The following is a 12,399-nucleotide window of genomic DNA, read 5'->3' on the forward strand; positions in this document are numbered from 1 at the left end:
AAAGTTTAATATATTAGGATCAGGTACCACCAGCAGACAAACATTGCCAGCAATTGCTGTTTGTGTGACCTTGGCATGGACACTTTGGGTTACCATGATCAGAACCCCAGCTTCTTCCACTTTGCCCATTCCCAACAAGCAGCTAGAGCCATTTTGGGGCAGATGTCGGAAAACTGACCAATTAATGGCTGTGTTTGTTTCCTGATTACCATCTGCATCAACAGAGATGATGTTACCATTAGACCATGTTACCAATGCCTTGACAATGGTCACATGACCCTAGGGAGGGCTAATCCCAGAACCACCTTATTAATTAAAAAGGTAGAAAGCTGTCCCTGATAAAAAAATACATTTAGGGTATATGCTGGTAAGGCCTGCATTAACACAACACGCAAAAACAGTTGGTGTACTTCAGTGCCATTCATTCTTTTTGGCACCCAACACTCCTTGTTAACGCACTTGCCAAAATTCACTTAGTGGGTGACCCTGTTGGCCCCCTCCCACCCGACATATTTTGATTCAAATGAGAGGGACGGAAAATAGATGAACAACAGTTGCATTTAATCAGATGCAGCCACTGCTTGGGTATTCTGGAAGCCACCACTTGCCAGAACACAATAGCCCAGCAGGGGAATTTATCCATTCAAGTGGATGAAAGTGGATGAAAGAACTTAAAAGCGGATGTCCGCTGAAAAAAAAAATATTAAAAGTCATCAGCTACAAATACTGCAGCTGCTGACTTTTAATATCGGCACACTTATCTGTCCTCGAGTCCAGCGCCGTCCGCAGCAGAGGACCAGCGATCGCTCGTCACTCTGCTGCCCCCCCGCCATCCTCGGTGAGGGAAAAAGGAAGTGAAGTGCTCCGGCTTCACTGCCCGGTTCCCTACGGTGCATGCGCAAGTCGCGCTGCGCCTGCTGACTGGCTCCCGCTGTGCTCTGGGAGCCGAGTGTTCCCAGAACACAACGGGGGGGGGGGGGGGCGGGAGGTTACGTCCTGCCCGCAGACTGTGGCCGGAAGTGGGTGCAAATACCTGTCTTTAGACAGGTATCTGCAACCCCCTCCCCCTGAAAGGTGTCAAATGTGACACCGGAGGGGGGGGAGGGTTCCGATCAGTAGGAGTTCCACTTTAGGGTGGAGCTCCGCTTTAATAGTGTATTACCAGTTTTATATCATAAGTTAGGCTGGAAGACATGACTGCTAAGAAGCTTAGGCTTGTCTTAACACCCTTTATTTAAACCACCACAAAACCTTGCCCCCCAAGAAGACACATAGACCACTTTAAGTTGGAAGTAGGGCAAGGCCACAGCTTTATTGAACATAAGTATAATAACCTTCAAAATATCAGTAACCATGCCAGTCACGGTTATACCGTGAGCATATACAACAAACCATAAAGTCTAAGAGGCCTGTCTCCACCATCAGTGCGAGGCAGGCATTAAACTGACCTGTAATTAAACTTGAAGTTATAGCCCATAAAGTAATGCCAACTGCTGGCAAGTTAAAACTGCAAAGAAGCTGTGACACACAACCGGCGGGTGGGTGGTCAACTCACGTGATGTCAAATTCTCCCAAGAGTAGTGGGGAGTGCCTCTGCGTAGCTTTTTGTAGAGTTCCGGCTCCACCCAGTCACCTTGTGCCATTGTAGCCAATCCCAAAGGAGCCACTCCGACTCACTGATTATTTTGACGCCCCGCTTAGTTGCCAAGCATCCAGCAGTCAAGGCTCCCTTTCCTTAGAGCAGGAAAGGGGCCTTCATAACAAGGTGGTGGAATACAACTGTTCTCCAACATCCATGGTTAGCTTATAGAATGTTTTACAAATTTTTACTGTAACCACTTTATCTGATCTTCAAGTGTATGCAAATTTTTTAAGTTGCCACAGGAAAAGGAGGTGAGGGTACATCTTTCAATGCAAAAACCTGTTCTGGTGGTAACTGTCTAAGAGGGGTATCCCCTTGCTTTAAATAATTCTCCTCTTATTTAGTGCTGTGTCTGTGGGGCTAAAATCTTGATGGGACAGAGATAGAAAAACAAAAAAATAAATAAATAAAAAGAAACAAAAAATTTATAAAAACTTTTAAACATACGTACTAAACTAATAAAAATGTTTTGGCTTTACATACACTTGTCTACTCCCCTCACTTATGTTTGCTTTGCAGTGAAAGGGATTATCACGTCTCTCTGTATCCCAATGGTCATTATGAAAACACGGCTGCTTTAAGCTACTTATCGGCTTGTTTACAGTCCCTGCCCCAGGTTGGTTTTACCATCCACGCGTGCTCCTGGCACTATTCCATTGCTGGCTCCACAAGCATCCGTTTAGTGTTGGATGTGTTTCCCCAGCAACTGCTGGGCTGGGGCTGTTTACTGTTTGCCTCTCCTTTCCGTACCAGCACAGGAAGATAAGCAGGGGGTGAAGACAAGGTCTGCCTAACACCTGATCATCCTGGCCATATAGATGGGAAGTTCTACATAAAGGTTAAGTCCATCCAAAACATTAAGTCGATACAGTATAAAGAGCAATTACAGGCACCAAAAGCAATCAGTGAGCTAATGCTATCCAGCAAACACTGCCAGTGTGCTAAAGTCAGATGATACCCTTTAAAGTGGTAAAGTCTGTATTTTCATGTTAACCTACAGGTATGCTCAGTAGTGTATTTAGGTTTTGTGCTGCCTAAGTCCCCTTTCACACTTATACGACTTGTACCATGATTTTGGACGGCAAAATCATATGACAAGTCATTCATCATAATTTTCAATGACTACCATTTATACTGGCACGACTTTAATTCGTGACGACATCAAAGTAGTTCCTGCACTACTTTTTTCCTGAAGCCGGATCAAAGTCGGATTCCGTATTAACAGATCCGACTTTGGCATGCGACTTGTACACGACTTGTCCATAAAGGGGAACTCCATGCCAATTTTTTGGAAAAAAAAACTGGCATGGGTTCCCCCTTCATGAACATACCGGGCCCTTCGGTCTGGTATGGATTTTAAGGCGAACCCCCTACGCCGAAAAAACGGCGTGGGGTCCCCCCAAAATCCATACCAGACCCTTTTTCGACTACCAGCCCGGCCGGTCAGGAAAGGGGGTGGGAACGAGCAAGCGCCCCCCCCCCTCCTGAGCCGTACCAGGCTGCATGCCCTCAACATGGGGGCATGCAGCACCTTCCCCCCATGTTGATGAGTACAAGGGCCCCTTCCCGACAACCCTGGCCATTGGTTGTCGGGGTCTGCGGGTGGGGGGGTTATCGGAATCTGGGAGCCCCCTTTAATAAGCGGGCCCCCAGATCCCGGAACCCACCCTAGGTGAATGAGTATGAGGTACATCGTACCCCTACCCTTTCACCTGGAGGAAAAGTGTAAAAAAAAATAAACACACTACACAGGTTTTTAAAATCATTTATTAGCCAGCCACCCAGCATGCTCCGGGTGGTGACGACATAATTACCCCGCCCCCTTATGTCGTCACCACCCAGAGCATGCTGGGACTGTGACGTTATTAAAGGCCTATATAAATCGTTGCACACCGCACACCTGGCATTACAGCGGGAGGGAGCATCGTGGCATCAGAAGAAAAGAAGAGGGAAGAAGAAGACGGAGGAAGACCAGGCTGGCCGCCGCTAGTAAAAGAGCTGCAAAAAGATAGCGGCGGCCATCCCAGAAGGAGGCACCGGAGAGCGGGAGAAGAACCGGGGAGCGCGGAGAGCAGAAGAAGGGAGCAGAGAAAATGAAAGAAGACCCCCCCCCCGAAGTCAGCAGAAGACCCCCGGAGAGCGGAGAAGTCGGAAGAAGACCCCTGGAGCTGACTAATAAATGATTTTAAAAACCTGTGTAGTGTGTTTTTTTTTTTTTTACACTTTTCCTCCAGGTGAATGGGTAGGGGTACGATGTACCACATACTCATTCACCTAGGGTGGGGGGCCGGGATCTGGGGGCCCCCTTATTAAAGGGGGCTCCGAGATTCCGATAAACCCCCCCGCCTGCAGACCCCGACAAGCAACGGCCAGGGTTGTCGGGGAGGGGCCCTTGTCCTTATCAACATGGGGGCAAGGTGCTTTGGGGTGGGGGCGTGGAATTCCCCCTAATTATTGGGGGAATCAAAGTCGAGTGTGTTGCCTATAGTTCTACTTTAAGCACAAATTTCTGATAATTTTATGGAGAGGACTAAAAAGATATAACCATGCCAATGGCGCAGCAGAAAACATAGTCAGGTCCATAAATATTGGGACATCGACACAATTCTAATCTATTTGGCTCTATACATCATCACAATGGATTTGAATGAAACAAACAAGATGTGCTTTAACTGCAGACTTTCAGCTTTAATTTGAGGGTATTTATATCCAAATCAGGTGAACAGTGTAGGAATTACAACAGTTTGGATATGTGCCTCCCACTTTTTAAGGGACCAAAAGTAATGGGACAGATTAACAATCATAAATCAAACTTTCACTTGTTAATACTTGGTTGCAAATCCTTTGCAGTCAATTACAGCTCACTTGATCACTTGATTCCCCTATCATTCTAAAAAGCATGAATGCAGAAATCTGAGCTGTCTGAATACCCAAATAGCGATTGCATCTGATTGGATGCAGATGCTGTTCTGCCAAAATTTTTCCACCTGGCTCCTGTGATTTTTTTAAATGCTTAAGGACATTATAATGTCATTATGCTGCAGCAGGTTGGCTCTCCTGGGCGAATCAGCATATGTGTACGACGGCCGCTTTAAAAGCCATAGGGGGCGCGCCTGCGGCTCGATGCCAGAGATGATGCGTGGGGGGGCCAGCGGGCCACGATGTCCGACGGCCACCCGCGATCGATCCACAGAGATCTGTCAATGTAAACAGACAGATCCCCATTCTGACAGGGGAGGAGAGACAGACCTGCTGTTCCTAGTGATTGGGAACAGCGATCTCTCTCCTCCTCCAGTCATCCCATCCCCCCACAGTTAGAAACACCTCACAGGGAACTCATTTAACCCCTTGATCGTCCCCCTAGTGTTAACGCCTTCCCTACCAGTGACATTTACACAGTAATCAGTGCATTTTTATAGCCCAAAAAAAATGGTCCCAAAAATGTGTCATAAGTGTCCGATCTGTCTGCCGCTTAGCTATGACTAAGCACTGACATTACAGTGCGAAACGTGTCAGATATATACCCCACTGTCTGCTGTGATTTGTAGTGCTGTCTTCTTTTTTACCAATAAAAGCGACCTTTTTTTTTTTTTTTTTTTTAAGGATTTTTTGGAAGTGCGGCTGTCCAATCTTTTTTCTTCAAGTTCTGTGTGCCGCAATGTCAAAGTCACGCTAAATATTGCAGATCGCTGTCATTATTAGTAAAAAATAAATAAATACAAATTTCATAGATCTATCTCCATATTATATTATAGCAAAAAGTAAAAAATATTTTTTTTCCAAAATTGTTTCTTTTTTTGTTTATAGCGCAAAAATAAAAACCGCAGAGGTGATCAAAAGAAAGCTCTATTTGTGGGGAAAAAAATATATCAGTTTTGTTTGGGTACAGCGCAATTGTTGGTTAAAGTGACGCAGAGCCATATCGCAAAAAATGGCCTGGTCATTAAGGGGGCAAAACCTTCCGGTCCTTAAGTTTTTAATCAAAATTTGACAAGCGAGATGGTTTCAACAGGGACTACCTAGGCCATAATTTTGTCCATTTAAGGAGGAGTTAGTCCAACTTTGAGACATTTAGGGCTAGCCTTCAAGATGTCATCAGGCAGTGTATTTAGTAATAGCTCTCCTGTACTCACACACGCACACATACAATTCAAAAAGTGATTTGAATACTAACAAAATTTAAACAGCTTATACTAATATATTGTACATATCGGAATAATTATTTGGGGACTTATCTGATTGCCAATATGGTTCGGGTAAGATTGTTAGCATAAACTGGACTAAAGTTTTGGTCCGCCATGGCAAGAGGAAGCTGTGTCCTGTACAGCCTGAGAAAATGCATATTTTTTCCCCTCCCCCTGGCAATCTCCCTCTGGTAAACACAGTTCAGAAGCCCTTGATAAAACAGTAGAGCCTCTCTTCTCTGGACTATAGGTCCCACAGTGCAATGTTGCCTCACCTAGTCTATTGAATTCTTTCTGAGTACACCCCTAAGTGAAAATGTCAAAATTGGGCCCAATTAGCCTGTTTCCCTCCCCAGTGTCATGTGACTCATTAGTGTTACAAGGTCTTAGGTGTGAATGCGGAGCAGGTGTGTTAAATTTGGTGTTATCGCTCTCATACTGGTCACTGGAAGTTCAACATGGCACCTCATGGCAAAGAACTCTCTGAGGATCTGATAAAAAGAATTGTTGATCTACATAATGATGGCCTAGGCTAAAAGAAGATTTCCAAGACCTTGAAAGTGAGCTGTGGCACGGTGACCAAGACCATACAGCGGTTTAACAGGACAGGTTCCACTCAGAACAGGCCTCGCCATGGTAAACCAAAGACGTTGAGTGCACGCGTCATATCGGGAGATTTTTTTGGGAAATAGACGTAGGAGTCTACATTGCTGTCGTCCCAGAAGGAAGCCTCTTCTAAAGATGATGCACAAGAAAGCCTGCAAACAGTTTGCTGAAGACAAGCAGACTAAGGGCATGGATTACTGGAACCATGTCCTGTGGTCTGATGAGACCAAGATAAACTTATTTGGTTTAGATGGTGTCAAGAGTGTGTGGTGGCAACTAGGTGAGGAGTACAAAGACAAGTGTGTCTTGCCTACAGTCTAGGATGGCGGTGGGAGTGTCATGGTCTGGGGCTGCATGAGTGCTGCCGGCACTGGGGAGCTACAGTTCATTGAGGGAACCATGAATGCCAACATGTACTGTGACATACTGAAGCAGAGCATGATCTCCTCCCTTCGGAGACTGGGCCGCAGGGCAATATTCCAACGTAACAACCTCAAACACATCTCCAAGACAACCACTGCCTTGCTAAAAAGCTGACGTAAAGGTGATGGACTAGTCAAGCATGTCTCCAGGCCTAAACCCTATTGAGCATCTGTGGGGCATCCTCAAATGGAAGGTGGAGGAGCGCAAGGTCTCTAACATCTACCAACTCTGTGATGTCATCATGGAGGAGCGGAAGAGGACTCCAGTGGCAACCTGTGAAGCTCTGGTGAACTCCATGCAGAAGAGGGTTAAGGCAGTGCTGGAAAATAATGGTGGCAACACAAAATATTGACACTTTGGGCCCAATTTGGACATTTTCACTTAGGGGTGTACTCATTTTTATTGTCAGCGGTTTAGACATTATTGGCTGTGTGTTGAGTTATTTTGAGGGGACAGCAAATTTACACTGTTATACAAGCTGTACACTCGCTGATTTACATTGTAGCAAAGTGTCATGTCTTCAGTGTTGTCACATGAAAAGATATAATAAAATATTTACAAACATGTGAGGGGTGTACTCACTTTTGTGAGATACTGTATGTCTGTGACAGTATGTTAAGTATTGCCATACTTCTTCATTGGTTGCAGACTATGCAGTAACATTGCCTACATTCTGGGAACAGTGGCAGAAGATGCTGCAGTGGCTGAAATGCTGGTGGATCTAGCAGAAGGTGCGTCAGAATGGGATCTGCTGGGGAGACTGGGGGCCATGCTGCAGTGGGAGGATGCAGAAGCTGTTATGAATGCTGCTGGAGCCCTTGGAACACTGGTAAGTGATCATTCTTAACAACTGGTCTCTAGTTATCATTTTTATCAATCAGAACAGAAAGGATGAACTTACTGTGCCTACAGCTGTCTTGTGCAGGTATAAGTTAAATGTTTAGGTTTATTGAGATGTTCTACTATGAAGTCAGTTGAAGTCTATGGGTAGTCTTTTGTGTTAGAATATTGCACTGTTTAGGTGTGTTTGCCCTGCTGAGTTGGTACTCCCTGGGAGGGTTAACTCTGCTGGCCAGGGTTTCCTGTTCTTTTGGGGGGGAAGTACTGCATTTGACCCCCCCCCCTTTTCTCTTTGGGAGCCCAGTCAGGGTTCCAGAAATATGGACTTATGCTTTGGACTTAAGGAAATCGGGGGCACCAGGAGACTGACTAGGGGGCACTTAGAGCACATGTACAGGAATGTGTATTCAAAAAAAACTTGTTGAACTGTTCAGTAGACTCAACAGTAGATCTAAATCTTCCACGATAAGTGCAAAATTAAAAAAACATTCTTGGATGGAATGCCTCTTTAGTTTGAATGCAGACTCCTAAACCTGTACAAGCTTCAAGCTGGCCAAAGATGGATCGGATTTGGCCAGCTCCACAGGGTCCGGACTAATTGTGATCCATCTATGGCCACTCCCATTTGAGAAGTATCGATCTAATGATTGACTCCTCTCAAACAGGTCTGTTGGTGAATTTTTATTCGATCAGTGCCTGCAGCATTTATCGGAGCTTGCACAAGACTTAAAACTCCCCCCCCCCCCCACATGACAATAAAGGCCCATACACACGATGGGACTTTTTGACAACAATTGTCCGACGGACTAGTTTGATTGGACAATTTCGACCATGTGTATGCTCCATCGAACAAATGTTTTAGTTTTTTCAACGGACAAATGTTCGCTGTGAATGCTCTCAAACTTTCCAGCAACAAATGTCCGATGGAGCATAATCCGATCGTGTGTACACAATCCAAAGTACAAACACGCTTGCTCAAAACCAATGCTAAAGATCAGACATCAATGGCAGAAGTTGCCCAAAGAGTGGCAGTAAAGAGTTGAAAAACCACATGATTTGGTGAAAGTTGGCTGAAAAAGTCCTGCCGTGTGTATGCAGAACAAGTTCACGGCCAGCGCCCATTCGGACCAAAATCCACGGAAAAGTCCAATGGAAGTCCGATCGTGTGTATGAGGCTTAAGAAGAATAAGTCACATGCTCATTCATACCTGGAAGTATGCTACCAACACCTGATTGGAGCGGCGTCGGAGGGAAGGAAAGTTGATTATGTGTTGCTAAGGATAGAGTCAATAAAGCCATCCTGCTGCTTTGCCCTCTATGGATAAAGCAAAGGTTTGCTTTAAAGCACATCTGTCAAAAAAAACCTAACCTAACTTTTTTTTTTAACAATGAAAGGAGGCACAGTTTCATTCCTATAATGCAGAGCATGGTGCCTGAGAAACCAATATCCATGTCCCAAGGCTGACTCATGGGGATAGAGGGGTTTGCCATTGAGTGTCCAACTGCGACACAATGGCTTTCAGGAAAGTGGGGGGGAGGGTCAGACAAAAGCTTACTGAATTAATCACAGTAACATCGTTATACATTGTGAGCAATTTTTTGACCTGCAATGTTGCCTATAATGTTCACTCACCGGCCACTTTATTAGGTACACCTGTTCAATTGCTTGGTAACACAAATTGTTAATTAGCCAATCACATGGCAGCAACTCAATGTAAACCGAGTCTGAGCATTTCAAAAACAGTTGATCTACTGGGATTTTCACGCACATCATCATTTCTAGGGTTTACAGAGAATGGTCTGAAAAATAGAAAATATCCAGTGAGCAGCAGTCATGTGGATGAAAATGCCTCGTTTATGTCAGAGGTCAGAGCAGAATGGGCAGACTGGTTCCAGATGATAGAAAGGCAATAATAACTGTAGCACTACCCCCGAAGGAGCTGCTGGTTTGTTTTGGGTCTACGCTCTGGTTGTCAACCCCTGAAGTTGGCTCAAAACCCTCCCTTGGAACAACTGGTATAATGGGAATTGTGGACCCCAGTGAATCGTTGGAGGGCACAATATCCCGTTACACTACAGCAAATTATGTAAATTAATGGTTACCTTGAGTTGAATGGATCCTGCAGTATGACAGATAGACTGTACACAGATTTCAGCTTAACCAAAGTGACACTTTACTTGTTAGAATAAAGCAAAGAAACAAGGGTAAAACAGTGATGAACTGCTCGCAGAGCCCTGCAGAGTCAGAAACAGTAACAACAAATAGGTGTGAGTTAAACAATAATGTCTATGCAGACCTGTGCAAGCACACAGCAAGGGGATTCCCTCAATAAGACATCCACATTGAAGCACCCCCTTTCCAAGCCTCACCCAGCTCTCTCTATCAACAATATAATGCACAGTATAATAAACCCAGTTACTCAATTAGAGAATATGAAATGGATATCCGTAATCTGCAATAACTAAATAGACAGTCTTTAAGTGGTATACCTAACTAACGTGGTTTGGTTGATCAGACCAAACCTCGATTCAAATTATCCCAAGAGTCCGTGCACTGATACGTAGGCATGCGTTGGCGCGCAAGGGGAAATTTGTAATCCAATGTGGTAATAAATAAACTGGCAAAAAAAGAGCCCCAAATAGTGAAATCACGCTGGCCAATGTGGATGATCCACCCTTCAACAACACAGTCAGTAGGTCTTGGGCAGGTGCCCGTCTCACCCAACCAGTTCAGGCCTTGTCCTTCCGTGACACTCCGTCCGCAATTTCCGATCACAGTCTTGCTAGACGGCAGCCTCCGGTTCTCAGACAGGTCGCAGGGATACTGGAAGCCCATCAGATTCTCTGTTAGAGGTTCTGTCTCTCCTCTTCAATGGCACTCTACCCGGGCGTAGGTAGGCCTAAATTCCGGCCTACTTCCGTGGGGACACTTCCACAGGTGTCTTCCTGGGTTGAAGAGGCGGTCCAGAGAGAGAGTGCGCCAAGTACGTCCTCTCCCTTAAATTACCTCCCCCAGCAGGCTGCACGGAAAGCAAAACATTCTTGGATTGTACAGTTGCTCTCCTGGGTAATGTAGTCTATAACAGGCCAGTGCAAATGTAGTCTCTTTTTTGCCTGTACTTAATCTCCCAACACTCTCTGCGGTACCAGGACAAAAAGTAAACAGGTGACATTAACTCATCTCGGCCACAGGAGGGAGCTGAGATCCTTCTCCATCAGCAAATGGTAGTCTTTTATATCACATTAAAAAGGTGATACCCCGCTACATAACAATAACCACTCATTACAACCAAGGTATGCTGAATACCATCTCTGAACGCATAACACATCGAACCTTGAAACAGATGGGCTATAGCAGCAAAAGACCACACCGGTTGCCACTCCTGTCAGCTAAGAAAAGGAAACTGAGGCTACAATTTACAGAGGCTCACCAAAATTGGACAATAGAAGATTGGAAAAACGTTTGATGAGTCTCGATTTTAGCTGCGGCATTCAGATGGTAGGGGTATGGATCCATTCTGCCTTGTATCAGCGTTTCAGGCTGTTGGTGGTGTAATGGTGTGGGGGATATTTTCTTGGCACACTTTGGGCCCCTTAGTACCAATTGAGCATCGTTTAAATGCCACGGCCTACCTGAGTATTGTTGCTGACCATCCCTTTATGACTAGTGTACACATCTTCTGATGGCTCCATCTAGCAGGATAATGCACCATGTCACAAAGCTCAAATCTTAAGTTCTCACCACTGGTTTCTTGAACATGACAATAAGATCACTGAATTCCAATCACGTCATCAGTCACCAGATCTCAATCCAATAGAGCACCTTTGGGATGTGGTGGAAAAGGAGATTTGCATCATGGATGTGCAGCCGACAAATCTGCAGCAACTGCGTCAGTATGGACCAAAATCTCTGAGGAATGTTTCCAACATCTTGTTGAATCGATACCACAAAGAATCAAGGAAGTTCTGAAGGCAAAAGTGGGTCCACCCCGGTACTAGCAAGGAGTACCTAAAAAAATGGCCGGTGGGTGTATGTCCCTGGCAATAAAATATGGTTTACTTGTAATCTGCTAAATACTCTATTGTGTAGGCAACAGGTGCTCTTTTCTGTCAAAGCCTGGCGGTCATTTTGAGAAAGTGCCATTTAATGTTCGCTTTGGCAGGTGGTATAATTACCGGTTAGTGGCTCTGAGAAAAGATCATGTTACCACAGAGCTGGGCCTGCCAAAAAAAACTCAACTGGGCTTTGCAGAGTAAACGAGCAACAACATAAAAACAAAAAACAAAAATATTTTAGTTTTGTTACTTAAATTGGCACAGCATGTTTATAATAGTGCCGTTCAAAGGCGACTGGACTTGTGTTGGTAACCGTGTGGTAACTAGGATGCTGGTTCACATTTCTTTTTACTCCATTATTCTCAATCCTACACTTTTCATGTTGTAGACTTGCAGATCTCTTGCTGTAGACCCACCACTGCAGCTTTGCTCTTGCTAGAGATTAGCAATGGGCTCAGCCGTGTTCTGATCGAGCCCGCCAGGAAGCCAGCACTGCACTCCACCAATTATAGGCAGCGTGTGTATATGCATCATGGAATGCCTCACTGCCTATGATTGGTGGTGTGCAATGCCGGCTTCCTGGTGGGCTCGATCCGAACACGTCTGAGCCCATCACTACTAGAGACTTGCCACACACATTTGCTACAA

General features: G+C 45.1%; 1 protein-coding gene across 2 annotated transcripts in view; it reads left to right on the top strand.

Annotated features, from left to right (window-relative positions):
- The window catches only part of LOC120914039, a 60,325-nt gene that overhangs the window by 9,092 nt on the left and 38,834 nt on the right, over positions 1–12,399 (top strand). For both annotated transcript variants that reach the window (XM_040324475.1, XM_040324474.1), the window contains exon 3: positions 7,504–7,684. In XM_040324475.1, coding sequence (XP_040180409.1) covers positions 7,504–7,684 — 181 coding nt within the window. The remainder of the gene's footprint in view (positions 1–7,503; positions 7,685–12,399) is intronic.

The sequence above is a fragment of the Rana temporaria genome, chromosome 9 (genome assembly GCF_905171775.1).
Source record: "Rana temporaria chromosome 9, aRanTem1.1, whole genome shotgun sequence".
Lineage (NCBI taxonomy): Eukaryota > Metazoa > Chordata > Amphibia > Anura > Ranidae > Rana > Rana temporaria.